At 36.8% G+C, this 18,159-nt stretch overlaps 1 protein-coding gene across 1 annotated transcript; it reads right to left on the reverse strand.

Moving 5' to 3' along the window:
* Positions 1 to 17: 17 nt before the first annotated feature.
* LOC149236406 (putative polygalacturonase At1g80170) lies at positions 18 to 16,391 on the reverse strand. Its single transcript, XM_089368893.1, has 5 exons — positions 16,221 to 16,391; positions 943 to 1,077; positions 683 to 853; positions 180 to 203; positions 18 to 74 (listed from the first exon to the last, which is right to left on the reverse strand). Exons 1-5 carry the CDS (start codon positions 16,389 to 16,391, stop codon positions 18 to 20), a joined length of 558 nt encoding a protein of 185 aa, XP_089225019.1.
* Positions 16,392 to 18,159: the final 1,768 nt, after the last annotated feature.

Raw genomic sequence — 18,159 nt, forward strand, 5'->3', positions numbered from 1 at the left:
CAACATTTGAACATCTACTAATAGTCATTGCCTGTAAGACCAACCCAAAATCCAAACAATCGGATGAGCACAGCCTTGAATTAAAATTTACAGAAAGATTAAAAAAACCGTTTATAACAAGGTGATCATTGCGCAAATAAACAAGGTAATCAAGATAAGATTGCCGGCTGAAAACAAACCGGTGGAGCCGCATCCAAGCAACCCTGCACACAAGAAATTTGACGTGATTAATATAAATTGAAGGAGCCGGTTTATACTACTAATTTGTTGTTTAATGGTAAGTGTTGGGCAGGGGAAAGATTTTGGATGATGCTTGTGAAAAGGCTAGAGGTGGAGTCGGTGGAGTCGAACGCGGAAGAGATGGAATATTAGAGAGGATTATGACAGGATTTTCAATGGCGGCTGACCTGGAGGATAAGAGCGGCCTATGGAAGGAGATTGTCGGTGCAATGTGAGCATCGTTTATTGGGCAAATGACTGGCGTGTATTAGGCAAATGACTCAAACCTTTTGTGTGGTTTAACAGGACCACCCATTTTTTAGTGGCCACATGTACACAACGGTGAGGTGAAACAGAACAGTTAAAAGGGTTCTTTTGTGTGGTTTAACAGGACCACCCATTTTTTAGTGGCCACATGTACACAACGGTGAGGTGAAACAGAACAGTTAAAGGGAACCCTTACTTGTTGTTGGTTAACCTTGCAGGATTTAGACCACCAATCTTGGCCTTGACCATCAATGACACCGCCACCTTCTATGGTCAACCCAGATATACCATAAAATCGAATCCACAGATTAAGTTCACTGCTATTCCATGCAGATTGTTTATTGGGTGCAACTATTGTTCCAGTAATCTGCAAATTTATGATTTTAGCAAATAATTTAACATGGAATTTTCATGATCTTCTTAAAAAGCATACAATCCAATATTCAACTTTCTCACCTCTACTGAAATATGAGACTTGCAAGGGCCAAGAAACGTCACTGGCTTAATTAGAAATGTCTTCCCCGATGGTACTTGCAACACTGCGTTGGAAGACGATGCCATGCATGCTGCTTCCCATGCTTCTATGAATGCCTATAAATCACAAATGAGAAACAATACGTAGGTAATATAACAACGATAATAATCTAATCAAATTTTCTTGTTTGCGAAAGAAAGGATTTGACTAGTTCATATCTTTGGTGTAACTCCTTGGTATATTTACTGTGCGTAGCCAATGTTTATTCACCTTTTCTCCATATCTCCAGTGCTAATCAATAATGCAATTCATCAATGTCTTTCCTTTCAAACTCTTATGAGAATTGTCCTTTAACTTCATCAACTTAGAAACATTTCTTTTTATAATAAAATCATTAACATACATAGAAATTATAATAAAATGCCCTTTTTGATATATATACTTTTTCTTTTCATAAAGACTTTATGAAGAAAGAAAGAATCAATCTTCACATACTGTGATCTTGGTCCCTAGTTCAATCCATATAATGCTTTCTTTAAGTTGTAGACAAGGTCCTTTTGACCCTTTTTAACAATACTTTTTGGTTGAACAAGGTTTACATCTTGTTTGAGTTCCCCATTCAAGAGGACAAACATCTAGCTGATGTAGTTTCCATTTATTTTTTGTAGCTAAAGCATTCATCAATCGAATTGTATTTAAATTAGCTACAAATGCAAAAGGTTCTACATAATCAATTCCATCTTTTTGTGATTATCCTTTTGGAACTAACCTATCTTTATGTTTACATATATTGCCATCAAATTTAAATATAGGTTTGAATTACCATTTGGATCCAATGGGTACCTTATGAAATTCCATTAAATATCAAGTATCTTTATTCACTATGGACTCATATTCTTCCTTCATTTCATCTATCCACTCTTTATGCTCATTAGATTCTTCAAAATTCAAAGGTTCTATGGCATTTATAATTTTAGTCATTAAGGTGTAATCTTTAAATCTTACTGGTGGTTGAGTTTGATGAAATGATCTTGTTGGTACTTAGTTTATTTCAACTCTTCTCTTGCTTCATGTGAATCATCTCTTCCTCTTGATTGCACTATGGTTGCTACAAGTCTCCATGTCGTTGGATTCTTCCTCTTTCTATTCATGCTTATCAACTACTTCCTCCTTGACATCATCATATTGATAAGGAATATGCCATCCAACATTCCTGTCATTCTTATGGTCTTCACCTGCAAGCACATGAACTAATACATATCTTCATGCAAAAATTTTATGTGTGCAACGATCAAACAACTTATATGATTTATGATCAAAACAATAACCTATGAAAAATCACTTGATAACTTTTGCATCAAGATTCCTCCTATCTTCTTTCTGAACATCAGAAAATATATTTCTGTCGAATATTATCAAATGAATTACTGTTGTTTTATAACCATAAAGTGCTTGAAAAGGAGTCTTATGATATAAGCATTTAGTTCAACTTCTAATTTTGAAGTAAACAACAGTGAAAAATCTTCAACCTAGAAAGAATTGGCAAGATTCTTACCTCTTAACATGCTCCATGCACATTCTACCATGCTTCTGTTCTTCCTTTTAGCTACATCATTATGTTATGGAGTATATGGTAATGTGTATTGTTGTACAATTTTGTGGGAATTCTAGTACTTGATGAATTCAATTGAAATATATTCTCCCCCTCAATCTGATTAGAAGATCTTGATGTGTTTTCTTGTTTTCTTTTCAACCAGGTTTTTGAACTCCTTAAAATATTGAAATACATCATTCGTCTTTTTCATGATGTATATTTAGTAAAATCATCAATAAATATCAATAAGTAATATGCTTCACCTAATAATCTAGTCTACATAGGACCACATACATATGTATGCCCCAAGTTCTACAACATCTCTATTCCTTTTATCTATTTGAGTAGGGAACTCTTCCCTATTCATCTTCCCTATGTGCACCCCTGACATGCAGAATATTCATTCTTAAGTGTTGGAAGCACTTCTACCATTCCTCATTTTTTATGTAGGAATATATCATGATAATTAATGTGGTCATGCCTTTGATGCTAAATATTTTTTGTTGTCATTATTGTGGGTGCCAATTCTTGATGACTTTTGGTTGTCACATTGAGCTTAATAAACCTCCAATTCAAATTTCCGTTGCAATGACCTCGAATAGATCCTACATGTCTTTCACCATATAATGTGAATTTACAAATTCCACTTTCAAACCCTGCTATGTTATGGTATAGACTATGTAAATTTTAGTTAACAATGGTATCTTCTATGCCTAGCACAATTTACTTAATGTTCATTTAGCAACCCAATAACAATTTCCATTTATTTCTAGTAGCAATCACATTAACCATTAATCACATTGATACTAAATGTAGATAGAACACTAAACAAAATGCAGAAGAAAATACAAGGCAAGAGAACAACAAATTTGGTAGATCTAAAAGAAAAACCCCAATGTGGGGAAAACCCTTTGATCAATTCTTCTTGTTATTAAATCAAAATTTCAATAGAGAGAGAGAGTATAAAAGTCAAATTCACTTGACCAATACAAAGTCAAAACAACCATGTACATTTATATAGTCAATTGTAGTCAAACTTGATCCCTAACTAGAAGGTCAACACTGGTCAAAACAACAGTCAAACACCTCCTTCAAAGCTTGGTCAAAGGAAGTCAAACTCAAACTCTAACAGTGGTCAAAGTCAACTAAGAAAAGTCACAATTTTTTTTGTCAAACTCATTCAGGTCTATGGTCAACATAGGTCAAACAACCCATAAAACCTTGATTTCCATGTCAGACAATGTAGCCTAAGAAAATCAAAATTCTTCCCCAAAAACTACAGTAAAAAATTGTTAAGATCATGTCGGTCAATGCTGGTCAAACAATCTGAAATTATGCAATTTCAATTTTGCAATTTAGCCCAGAAAAATTCAACCTTCTTGCGACACATGAGATAGGGAAAGTCTACCTAATAGATGTAAGAACCAATTTGATAAAGAGAGATAAAAATGTGTGAGTTACGGATGTCCAAATGAGGTGTGAGGTCTCTTGTGTTTATACACTTCATTGTGGGTGAAGAGACACATCCATTTGGTTTCTTGAGCCTAAATAATGATGAAGCCAACCTGATCAATTTCCACATGAGTGGGCATAAATTCAAAATCACACTTCTGATTTTCTAGATGACATCATCTTTATATCAATATTGGACCTATCGAAAAGAGGAATCCAATGCAATCATCATCTCCATAAAAAGAGCTGTCCCAAGGTCGAATTTGGCCCTAATTTCCAATTTTTAACAAACTAAGGTTAAATTCTTCCTAAAAATAGGCACATGCATCACATTATGAATTAGTTTAACATGACCATTAGGTAATGTCACTGATATGTCACCATACCATTTATTTCGTCTACATGATCATATCCAAGATATACGTTTGTACCATTATTAGTTTCCTTAAAGTTCTCAAACCAATGCTTATTATAGGACATATAAATGGAGGCTCCAAAATAAACAAACCAAGTATTTTTATCATATATTTTAGTAGATAGTGAAACATCTATAACACACAATCTAAAGGTTTTGATGTCATCATTTATTATTTCTCCTTTATTAACAAAATTACTAGTGTGCCTCTTATTTATATGTCTAGACTCATGTTATTTCCTTTTCGTGCAATCTCTAGAGTAGTGTCCAAACTTGCCACAATAATGAAATTTAATATCAACCTTTGGAAATTCCATACTTGGTTGTGGTTTTGCAAATGGTGGCTTACCAAATCATGGCTTTCCATGTGGTGAAATTCCTCCTTTATTACCATCCTAAGGCTTCCTCTTGAATGGTGGTTTCCCTATTTCCCTTAACACCAAATCAAAACTTTGAGATTTAAGGTTCCTTTGCCTTTCTTCCTATTGCATAAATATACTTTCCAAGTGATAAAATGTGGGATCCTTCTCCCCTTTTGTAAGTCCTATGATGAACATTTGATACTCATCTTGCATTCCATTTAAGGTTACAGTGACTAGGTCAGTGCTAAATACTTCTTCATCTATATCTCAAAGAGTATATTTAAAGTCCTTAATTAATGAAATAAAATTACTAATGCTTTTATTCTCTTCCATTTTATAGAGAAAATCTTACTCTTATAGACAAGAGTCAATTTTTATTCTTTATTTCATACAAATCATTACACGTTTTGCATGTCTCATTCAATGTATTTTAATCTTTGATATGCATTATAATGTTTTCTTTTGCAAAAATTCTCAGTAGCACTTTCGCCATAGTCTCTCTCCTATCTCATTCTTAAATTGATTTAGTTGTAGTTCCTGTAGCATCCTCTAGATTCACTTCATCAACACATGTTGTCAACTAGACATTGTATCCTTCAATCAATGTCTACATTTTAAACTTCCAATTCATGTAATTGGTGCCATCCAAATTGTTTTCTTTATTTATATATGATTATGATAAATAATTAGCCTTATACAACTTTCAAATCAATGAACTATTTTTAAGGCCACGCCCAACAATGGACTATTTAAAAAGAAGAAGAAATAATTTAAGAAAATTTCAAATAACTTTAAACCAAGTTTATGAAATTTCATAGCAGCTGATTCTGTAGTCGCTCCTCACTTCCACACCTTCATTCATCGAGGATATAAGATTTTGTGATAATTCCAATGTCTTCACTCTTCAATATGTATACTCCTCTTGAATGGTGGTTTCCATTTTTTCCTTAGCACCAAATTATAACTTTGATATTTAAGGTTTCTTTGCCTTTCTTCCTCTTGCATAAGTATGCCTACCAACTCATCAAATGTGGGACCCTTCTCCCTTGCTATAATACCTATGATGAACATTCGACACTCATCTAGATTCCATTTAAGGTTATAGTGATTAGGTCAGTGACATATATTTCTTCACCTATATCTCCAAGAGTATCTTTAATTACTTCAATCTTGAAATAAAATTGTTGGTGCTTTCATTTTATTCCATTTTAATAGACAAAATCTTACACTTTATAGATAGGAGTCAAATTTTATTCTTCAATTCATACAAATCCTTGAGCATTGTATAGGTATCATTTGATGTCCTGCAATCTTTGATATGCAATATAATATTGTCTTTTACAGATATTCTTAGAAGAAACTTCACCATAGTTTCTCTGTTCTCCCAATCTTAAATTGATTTAGTTGTAGGTCCTACACCTTTCTCTGGTTTCACTTCATCACCACTTTCTATCAACCAGAAATTGTATCCTTTCATCATTATTTTCATTTTAAACCTCCAATTCATACAATTAGTGCCATTCAACTTGGTTTCTTTGTTTAGGTATGATTCTTATAAAAACTAGCCATATCCAACTTTCAAATTAATGAATAGCTTTTGAGGCCACACACAACAATGGAATATTTAAAAAGAAGCATAAAAAAATTAAGAAAAGTTAAAATATTGTCAAACCATGTTTATGCAGTTTTCTAGCAGTTGATTTTGTATGATCTCCTTGCTTACTTCCACATCTTCATGCATCAAGGCTATAAAATTCTATGATTTGTGGAGTCTGGTCGCTCTGCAATATACATAATCCACAAATGGCTTGCAACTTTATATGTAACTATGTTTTCATTTTTTTTTATTTATTTATTTATTTATTTTTTATTTATTTTTTTATTTTTATATAGAGTTAATGTGGAGTGAAAGACAATGGCCTAACATTGTGAACATCAATATGATGACCTAGATATATACAAGCATCCACTAACACTCTAGTCCTAGATCTTACGAATCCCACAATTTAATGGAGATTTAAATAAAAAGCACTACAATGGAATCTATCCACAAATATGTGTGAAGGAGTTTGACGTGAGTTCACAAGCTAATCACACAATTTCTTTCCAATTGTTTCATTTATATTCCCGATCTCTTCTTCTCATTCACACATTCTTGTTGTATGTATATACAAAGAGAAATAAATATACACCTAAATACCACTTTTGTTTATGTGTATATAATGTTCTTCTTTATTAGATTGACAGGGATTTCATGAACCCACAAGGCTTTAAACCCTTGCTTTGGATTCTAGTAACATGTCTTGAAGATATAAAAAAATGGCACTGTTGCATGACCATCAACATATTGTAAAGTTTCATTTTCCATCATCTAAAAAAAAAATCGATCACTCATTTGCACATAGTATCTTAGCAAACATACAACATCCTCATTATATAGTAGGCATCTCCACTCTTCACATAACACACAACACAGTTCCCACAAAATCTCCCAACATTCAGATAATCAATGTATATGATTCGATCTAACTAGATACACAACCATTGTTCTGTCTCATCCAGCTACATGTAAGCTCACTTCACATGGCTCACATAATCTTACTCAACTGTTATTTGCATCTACATATACATTCAATGCACTTGTTCAAAAAAAAAATAGCTTGAGTTTATCCAACGCAGCATTAACATGGTCGACCCAACACTAAAAGTTGAATAAATGGTTGGAATGTACAATCACATTGGCTGGCATAGTCAATGGACTAGTTAAAGTACCTTCCTTTTAGGCTTGTATTCATCCTCGCACCTGGATCAAAACATCTACCATGCTTAGTATCAATTGTCTTCAACTCACCAACATCTACATAGCAATCATGCCTTGCACTGTCCTCCACACATCTCTAAGAAGTGAGTCACAAACCACATTCACAATAGCCAAACTGAACTCCAACCTCACAAGCCTCATTATGGCTCTGCTACCAACTCATAAATGGAATACCAGATATGAGATAGGTTGCAACTCACTAGTGAGACAATCACTCACTCAAGAGGATACACCACTCAACAGTCTGTTAGGGTCCAACCCTAACCCCTTTATTTATGCAATAAGCCCAACGGGCCAATTCATAATCATTGTTAGTTAGAGAGTAAATAATACCCACATTAATAATTGTGATTGGTTGACCCGCATTAGAGAAAAGGGACCACAGTTAGTTGTAAATGGGCCATAGTTAATAAAATAAAGTGATTAACCTGTGTTATGCAAGGGACCACTAGCAGTTAGGGTTTTAGATGTCAATTAGCTATAAATATTCTTAGTTAGTAAAGGAAAGACCATCGATTCTTATTGTAAATGAGCTCTACTCTGATGGAGGTTGCCACCTTAAAGAGGCAAGCAAACATTGAATCTATTTATGAATAATAAAATACTTGTTGTTTTTATCATTTTATTTTGTGTTATGGGCTATATTTTTTCACATTTATGGTATTGTGGCATTTCTTGCAGGTCGAGAGCATAACAAGTAGTATCAGAGTACTTTCCAAGGCCAGTTGTACCTTAAATTTTTGCAGATCTTCTTTTAGCCTAGAGACATGTTCCAGCATCTTTAAACCATGGGATTTGTCATTAAGCACATAAACCTACGGATTTGGGGAGGCATGCATACAGGAAATACAAGAGGTGGTCACGCTATTTATACTTCTTTGTAACCACTATGGGTACCCCTTCGAGTAGTAGCGCATTAGATGGGACCGCGAACGGACTAAACTTCCACGTATTGGGTATACCGGAAGCCCCCTAGGCTCACCTGAAACCTAGCCTTCAATCAGTTGTCGGTCGTTTTTCTCCTATAGTACACTTAGAACATCACTCGAGGAAATTACACGCACATACTATAGTGTAGTTAGGTAGTACAGCTAAGGGTATAGTTGATCCTCCTTAGTTAGTGCCCTAAAATATAGGGCCGAGAACTATTGTCAGACCCCTCTGTATTTTGCGATCTGTAGCCCCTGGCACACCTTTGTGACCATAGCTTCCTCTGCTATCTGAAGAGAGCCCACTACCTTATTGTTAAATTATGAGCAACATAAGTCATCGTTAGTCAAATATTAGTACTGTATATCAAGTTATGATATTAGCTGTGGTAAACATAGTTTAGTTTCTGCATCTAAAATCTCTCGGAAAATTTATTGAACCCAATGTTACATGTAGCAATGAAAGGAGATGCATTGGGAGAACTCCTTTGTAACCGATATATTCCTATAGGAAGGTCTACATCAAATGGGAAGGCCTTGGGAGCCTGTAAATTCAAAAAGAACTACCAGTGAATGAGGAAATAACATTACAAGATGCAGTCATACACCATGGACGATGTAAATTTAAGGTAGGGAGTATGTAACACCACTCCCTTGTGTGTAAAACTTTTCAAACCTAAGTTGGGAAAAGTAAATACTTTATGAAATAAATAAAATAATTAATCACTTGGAAAAGAAAGACACCAAGAGATGAGATTCTTGCCAAATCCCATTGGTGAATGGGAAGGAATAATTGTTTCATGGTAAAGCTTCTAAATTAAATTCTAGATAAGATGGATGGATTGGAGATAAGTATATATTGAGAAAAACATAAAATATTTTGGGGAGAAAAAGGCAAGCTTTTATGAGGAAAAGCCTTGTGGGAGAGAAAGGTGATATTTTCTGAGAAAAACCTAGGTAAATGAATAAAAAATATCCATAAAAGTGGGATGCCACTAATGGAAACATATCATGAAAGAGGGTATTAAATACCCCTTGAAGAGATCAACAGGAGGCAGTGGATCCATGGCAAGAATTCTCAGCTCGGGGGTGAACTAGTGGAAGACAGTTCTAGGTTGGGTGGCAGTGCTCGGTTCTTCCCAAGTGACATCCTTTCAGATAATTTGGTTGCATGGGATTTTTTTATGTTGACTCTTACTCTCTATATTGTCAATTCTGAAGTATACAAGAGAAACGTCTTAGGTTTTTCTTACACATAAAATGATTGAATAAGGTACATATGACTACTATGAATGAGTATATTTTCCTATGTTATTTGTGAGCATGAGTTGATTATATATGAGTGCATGTGTCAGCCATTGCATATAAATTCAATCATAGTTAAGTTTAGTAAAGAAACATAATATGTGGATCTTATGCATTACTGGTGTTATCCCGTCTTTTGTTTAAGATAGTGAATAATCGTGCTTGAGTCAGCTATGTAAATTGGGTAACTCTGGTTAAGGCTCAAGCGTATAAGCTATTGTTCATGTTATTTATGCTATGCATTATGCCTCCAATGCTACTCTTTTAATTAATTGTGCATAATACCAAAGGTATATAGCAATACATTCGACTATGGAAGTAGGACCATGATCATGTTATGGGCAATCCCAGCTATAGAATATTTATGATAAAGTTTCCATTTACATTGGTGCTGATTTAGCAAAGGAAGGAGGTCTGTATGCATAATCTTATCCAGTTGAATGCCAATGATTTATTGTTGCTCCGAATCGTAATACATCCATACGGTTCGATTTGAATGCTTTTATTAAGGTTGTATTTATTGAACCTAAGAGTCCACATCATGAATCTAGTAAAGCCTCAAAGGAGTTGTAGTGTGATACCTCAGGGGTGTGGCTCATTTCTTTGATGTGGTTAGAATTTGAAGAATATGAGTATAGAGTATTATAAACATTTGTTCATGTAATATTTGTGATGACTAATTGAATCTAACCAAAAAAAATTTAACGAATGAGAGCCTAGTAGGAAATTGTCAAATTGGGCTAAGGGGGTATGTGACAAATGTTATCGGAGCATTAAGTGGCCTATGGGTCACCAAACCTCTACAAGGTAGGTCCTAATGAAGGGTTCAGTTATAATTTTCTAAAAGAAAAATATTCTAGAATCCATGCATGTTGAAATCAAGCCTCGAAACAATTTATTTGAGGAAGATTTTGTACTAGGAACATATATAATATAGTATATATTGTATATATATTGATTACTTTAAATTAAAGGACTAAGGTTGTTTGAAATAAGATATATTTGATTGAAGAGTGAAGTCCCCTATGTTACTTGGCAATCATATAACTAATTGTGTTTCTGATTGCATAAAGGGGATCAACTTAAAACAAAAGTAGTCCATCAATATAGTGTCAAAGTGTTATAAGGAGTATGTGCATGGTTCAGATTGAAGACACAGTGATATCTTATATGGAGTGGATTATATGTGAATGATGGGTCATAAGATAAAACATGGGTAGGATAAAACTTAACACCCTGTTAGTTAGTGAAGGTTAATTTAATCTTATGCTTAGCAGCTTGTAACAATAAATGTAACAAACATTCAACTTCACCGAGTAGGTACATTAACCAAAGGGGTAAATTTATTGACTTGTTGACCTTCTCTCCGATGTGAAAATTTTATTATGTTTTGAGGTCGTTGACTGTGGTCATATATATGGCTGAGGGCTAGCAACATATCTCCTCGATATAGAGAAATAATAACACCATAATAGTACCTGTACTCTTTTCCTATTGATTGTGCATAGAGTGACACCTTCGATCAAGTTTGACAGTCATTCAAACTATAACGAGAAACTCAACCTACAAAATGTTATACACATATAAGTACTACTAACAGTAACCCACATGTTGCTTCTTAAATTGTTTTAGGCACATCATTTCCATGCAAGTTGGCTATTTATTTCTAATTTCAGAAGGCTATAATGGATAAAACATTCTTTCTAAATGAAATGGAATTTCATTTAAAAAAGATAGTTGTTTCTTGAAGGATCACAATAAAAAATTGGCATTGCGACAAAGGCAGTTGCCATCACCATCTTGAACAATAATTAGCCACCCGTAAAATCAATTATGAATATTAAGGTAATCATAATCGTCTCCCAAGACTGGCTTACCTGTAAACATCAATTAAATAACTTTACCATGGTAGATTTACTGTAAACATGATGTTTACAGTATTTAGTAACCTCTCCAAATTTGTAGATTGTAGATATTGATACTTAGCACGTTCTGCAGTTAGCTCATGGTAAATTAATTCCCATTGATCGTTGATGGAAAATTCTCATTCCTCCCTCAAGTGGATGCAAAATGAGAAAAAATAAAAATATCTCCTTGTCGACTGTCGATGCCACTTTTCTGTTTGCCTTATCTGCCGACTTGGAAACATTAGATTAATGAGTGAGCTTCTACAAAAGTATTTGTTCCTTTGGGATAATGGTGATCTTTCTAGTTTCCTCCATAGAAGATTTCAATTGGATAATGCTTATCAATGAAATTACGAACCACAGTTGCATTCTATGAAGAGATTCTAATTTAGAAAAGAATTTAATTGAATACTTACACCGTATTACGATGTGGGTAATTTGGAAACCAAGGGTGATGCCTATTTGTTATCACGAGACAGTGTACTCAGTGGATAAATCTTGACGATTATCCTTATCGAACTGATTTTGCACATCTAACATGCCTCGACCTTCATATATAATGAGATCTAGAGCCCGGTGAAGTATCAATATGACCATTTTATGTTTTATGGAATTATGGCAAGTCTAGAGTTGAATACCTACAAAGAAACAACCGATCCCTTGCCCTTCTATATCCTTATCTGTGTGTAGAGTCAGTGACCATGTTGAATATAAGCGTTCTTAGGAGTTGACGGAGTTGTGCACTGTTGTTTGGCATCCCCATTATACGTTGATTTTCTTGATTCTTTTGGTGAGGATGACAAAATTGTGTATGGTTGCTACAAGAAGATTCAATGGCCGAGTCTATGTCTTTAATTGTGGATAAAATTTACTGGTAGAATTGTTTTCATTGCATCCATCGGCACCAGGGCTCGGAGTCTACTCTCCTTCTCAATGTGGGAGGACAGATATGAGAAAGAATGAAATTCGGGAGATTAAAAGAGTAGTAGGCTCCTCTAGTCAAGAATGTACCTTTCCATATTCGCATCAGATCAAATCCTATAATGCAAATAGTAGGGTTGGCCATAAAGGCTCCCTTTGTTGTCTTTTGAAATCTAGCTTAGAAAAGAGGTTGGCTTGAAGATAAATATAGAGGCGTGGCGGGAGTTCCTTATTAAAAGATAAAAGTCTACCATAAGGTGACTATTGTATTCTCTGGATCTAAGAAGGAGAATCAATTACATTCTGTGAAGGTTTCGGATTAGCTCATGTGAATTTGGAGGACGTAGAGCCATGCTTGACAACCTTTTCCCCTTACGGTGTCCTTGGAAGCTGATCACTAAAGAAGCATGGAAGTTTGGGCTTTGCCCCTAGATGGTTTTTGCCTATTAGACATAAGCCAACATGATCAATTATCGTATGGTCTTTCAAGACTATCGCATGAAAATATTCTAACCCATAACAGTGTGCAAGATATGTCTTTGACTTCCAACTTTAACTTTATCTATCTTGTTCTCTCATCGCAAGTGAGGGTTTGATTTGTTTGTGAGCAACTAACCAGTTAAGAAATCTACCTATTAGCATAAGTCATAAAACTAGAAGGTAACAAATGAATTTTTATGTAGTATGATCACAACCTGCGCCACTTAGAGATAATAAGGAGTTGGGTCTTTAGTCCACCACTCATGTGAACACTTTTAGTCGAAATAAATCTAAGTTACTTATGATACACATGTTGAATTGATAGGTTCCACTAAATATTTCAACATATTCTCCTTGTCTCAATGCTAGAGTACTTTGGTAGCATGCAATTGATGGCACTATCTCAAAGGTTAGAAATGGGAATCTAGGAGTGAGAGTTAAAAATGTTTGGAGGAGAAAACTCTAAAGGCTACAATGAAACAAATAATTCTGATGGAGTAAAAAGGAAGGCAAGGAAATATCAAACAACTAACATGATCATTTAATAGTCAGGGATACATAACTGCCCACCTCTGAACAATAATCGTTCCTGCAAATTATAGTCTAACCATGGGCTTGCATTCCTCAACTCGGGATTTTGGCAGGCTTCAAAAGCTTCTTTGAAATCTATGTCGGTTTGGTACAAATCCTTCAGATGTTCGAATCCCATCACCTGTATGCTACTTTCTTGTAAGAGCAAAGCTCTTCTGCTCAAGGCATCTGCCACTTTATTGGCTTGCCCACTTATGTATTTTAACACGAAAGTGAAACTCTGCAAGTATTCTACCCATTTGGCGTGCTTATGGTTTAACTTGTGCTGCTCCATTACATATTGTAACGCCGAATTATCAGAAAATAATATGAACTCATTGCCCAGCAGGTAGTGCCTCCAATGTTTTAAAGCTTGGACCACGGCATAAGATTCCTTGTCACACGAGGAGTATTTCTGTCGGCTCTCATTTAATTTTTCACTAAAGAATGCCACTGGTCTGTCTTCCTGACTGAGCACAGCGCCAATAGCTGTTCCACTTGCATCACACCGAACTTGAAAGAGTTTATTAAAATCGAGCAGCCTCAAGATTGGCCTCTACGTAATCTTCCGCTTCAGGAGCTGAAAACTGTCTTCTGCCGCCCTGGTCCAACAAAAAGGTTGACTGGCCTTTTTGATGGTCTCTAGCATCGGTGCGCAGATTTCGCTGAAATTCCTAATAAATTTCCGATAAAAACTTGCCAGTCCGTGAAAGCTACGTACCTCAAATAAGCTCTTCGGTGACCAGCTCCTTCTGTAGGAAAGTGCATTTATGATTGCTGCAATCTTTTCTGGGTCCATTTTCAATTCATTTTCTACAACTACAAACCCTGGATAGACCAGCTCCTTCTGTAGGAAAGTGCATTTCTTTAAGTTTATCAGCAGTTTGTTCTGCTGTAACTTCTCTAACACCCTTTGAACATGTTGAAGATGTTCTCCTTTTGTTCTGCTGAAAATCAAGATATCATCAAGGTAAACTATCACAAACTTGCCAATAAATTCCTTTAACATCTCATTCATCAATCTCATAAAAGTACTAGGAGCGTTGCTTAATCCAAATGGCATGACTAGCCATTCGTATAGCCCTTCGTTGGTCTTGAAAGTTGTCTTCCACTCATCTCCTTCTCTATTCATGATCTGATGATATCCACTCTTCAGATCAATCTTTGTGAAATAAGCTGCCCCGCTAAGACAATCCATCATGTCATCCATTCTGGGTAGGGGAAATCTATACCGAATAGTGATTTTATTAATAGCTCGCGAATCTGTACACATTCGCCATTCTCCACCCTTCTTGGGTGCGAGTACTGTTGGTGCCGCACAAGGGATCAAACTTTCTCTAATCAGTCCCTTATCCAACAACTTCTGCACTTGTTTACGAATCTCTTCATTATCTTTCGGGCTCATTCTATATGCTGCCTTATTCGGTAGGCTTGATCCAGGTATAAAATCGACATTGTGGCTAATGCTCCTCTTGGGAGGAAACTTATCTGGTAGATCGTCAACTACAATGTCTTTAAATTCTTTTAACAGCTCCTGAATCTCTGCAGGAAATTCTGACTTTTCTTTGTTCAACAACATCGTTTTTGTCCTCCTTACAATCGCATAATTGACCTCATTTTCCTCAATCTGCTTCACAAACTGTTTTCCTCCTATTAACAATGCTTTTGTTCCACTTGGTTCTGCTGCATCCTCCTCTTTGATGGGTACAAGCGTATGTTTGATCCCATCTTTCACAAATTTATAACAATTCGTCTTCCCATCGTGCATCACCTTCCGATCATACTACCACGGTCTCCCTAGCAGTATATGGCATACGTCCATTGGCATAATATCACAGACCATCGTGTCTTGGTATTTGCCAATGTGAAATTCAACCTCGCATTGTTCATCAACTAATAGTTGGTGGCCTTTCTGTAGCCACGACACCTTGTAAGGTATGGGATTCATAAGCCGCTTCAATCCCAGCTTTTCCACCATTTCGGTGGCAACTAAATTGTCCGTACTTCCGCTGTCTATGATCAATTTACAACACTTTCCGTGTGATTTGCAAACTGTTCGAAACAACGCCTTTCGCTAGGTCTGTTCAGCCATCTCCTTGGCTGGCTTCAACAATACTTTGTTCAAAACTAAAGCATCTCCTGTTTCTGCCACGTTTTCTATCTCCCGGGGCTGTGCTTCAGCTTCCTCAGGCTGCGCAACAAATGCTCCCCTCTAGCCAGCGTGTTCAGCTTCCGGGCATTCGAAGGATCTGTGCCCCCATTTATGGCACCTGTAGCACTGGACATTAGTTCCCCTTCCGCGACCATTTCCTCTTCCCCGCTGATATGGCCGACCTCCTCTGGTGCTATCTCCCTTCTCTGTTGTCCCTGAAGCTCTGGAACTGCTGCCTTCTTCACTGTTAGTGGCAGTTCTCCCTCTGCCGTAGGACTGTCCTCATCCTCTGCCATTTCCTAGTCCTCTCCTATTATTTTGTTTCCTGTTAATTTTCTCTTCAGCCTTTACAGCACTCTGAAAGGCCTCTTCTATATTTCGTGGAGAGAGAATATTTATCTCTTCTAGTATTTCCAGTCTCAAGCCATTCACGTACCTCGCTATTTTTTCTGGAGTATCATCCGTATAACCAGCCCGCAAATTTACACGATAAAACTCCTCTGTGTACTCCTTCACAATCATACCTTTCTGCCTTAAATTCTGCACTCGTCGATAAAGTTCGACCTGATAGTCTTTAGGCAAAAATCTGCCCTTCAATTTTGCCACCATCCTTGGCCACTTTCTTATTGGTAGCTTGTTCATTCGTCTCCTGTCTGCTTGGACACTATCCCACCATAAGGCGGCGTGTCGTTTTAACTTAGTCGCATCAAATCTAACTCTTTTGTCCTCACTGTTCTCTTCATTTTCAAAATACTTATCTAACTCACTTACCCAATCCAGCAAAACATCCACGGACAGACTGCCATCATAGTTAGGGATCTCAGGTTTGGGTTTGCTGCTAGCTAACAATACCGATCTCAACAGTCTTAACTCTAGGGCTTCTTCCTCTGACCCATCTGTAGCAGTTGCTGCCTCTTCTTCACTATCATCCGCAAGTTCTGGGTCTCTTCGCCTACCTGCCTCTACTGCTTCCAAGCGAGCAGTAAGGATTCTCAACTGTTCTCTCAAGCCCTCGTCTGCTACTCTGCATGCACCTCTTCCACGTCCTCGTCTTTGTACTTCCATCTTCCTCTGTTTCCTTAAAATTATGCTCTGATACCACTTCATGGGGCTAGCCCACGTGGTCCTGTCGTCAATGCGCTGATGATGTTATGTACCAGCAATGAATATAATAATAAAAGGGATTTCAGATATATGTGTTGGTTGATTTTTAATCTGTGTTGAATTGATTAGAGTTACACTGATTGTACCCTGGTTGCTTGCCTGATGGACATCTGTCCCTCCTCGGGATTCTACAAACCCGCCTTGGTTTGGGGTTTTACACCTTCGCGCTCATTTGGTTCTCGTTGTTTCTCCCGGTCATTTGCTCTGCGAGCTCTCGGCGATCCCTTGCAGCTTCTGTGGTTTTCTTTGTATTTTCCTGAGGCTTGTTTGCCTGATTCACTGAGTTATGTGCTCCTGGTTGCCTTCTCGGTCTCCATTGTTTGGAACTCGGCCTGGAATTCTTCTGTTCGCCTAGCAATTCCTTGAAACCCTGGTAAGGTTTGCGTTATTATATTTTTCTGTGTTTATGTTCTCTGTCACTGTGTGTTTTGGAATCTGCCCTAGTGGGTCTCTGCCTCTGTGCGTCTTTTATCGGTTGTTGTCTGTGTTTCACGAGGGTTTACAGTTAATTGATGGCTGCATGGTTCTTGGTGACATCCTCTTCAGCGCTGGTTCGTTCCCTCACAAATTCGACAGGGTTATGGTGGCGTTCTCTGTTGGTTCCTCCGCCAACTCGCTTGGTAAGTCACTGTTCCATGCTAGACTTTTACGGACCTCTTCTTCCTGAGTCTAATATCTTGGCTCCTTTGTGAGCAGGAGCGCCTTTCGAGGTGAAGATGCGACTATGTCTTGCCTGTCAGGTAACAATACACTATTTTTTTATTCAGTCATTCCACTTCAGTTCTCTGGATTTATCTCTTGGAACCTAATATCGTTCTGTTTGTCTTCTTACAGGTGGAGCCGCTCGATGGTCTCGGTGCTTGGACTTTCAGTTGCCCCGAACAAAATACGGGTAGCATCGCTCTGTTGTTGTGGTTTGCTTGTCTTGGTTTTTTTACGACTTGTAGGGTTGGTCTGTTCTTGTTGGCCTTGAGCCGGATTCTGTTCTCGGTTCTCTGCTTATTAGGCTTTGTCGTTGATTATGGAAACGAGTTAGGGTCTTATGGGGTTGGATTCTGTCTGTAGTTGGTTTAGTTCCCACGTCTGCGAACTGGGTTCGGTCTTTTACTTTTGAACAAAAATGTGA

The sequence above is a fragment of the Pinus tabuliformis genome, chromosome 8, assembly GCF_031772625.1.
Source record: "Pinus tabuliformis cultivar Carrire ecotype Pingquan chromosome 8, CPIR1, whole genome shotgun sequence".
Lineage (NCBI taxonomy): Eukaryota > Viridiplantae > Streptophyta > Pinopsida > Pinales > Pinaceae > Pinus > Pinus tabuliformis.

Coding starts and splice junctions, on each gene's coding strand:
- LOC149236406 (XM_089368893.1), bottom strand. CDS start 16,391: ATGATTGTGAAGGAGTACACAGAGGAGTTTTATCGTGTAAATTTGCGG. Junction 854..942: donor AGTCTCATATTTCAGTAGAG/GTGAGAAAGTTG, acceptor ATAAATTTGCAG/ATTACTGGAACAATAGTTGC. Junction 75..179: donor GCTTGGATGCGGCTCCACCG/GTTTGTTTTCAG, acceptor TTTTAATTCAAG/GCTGTGCTCATCCGATTGTT.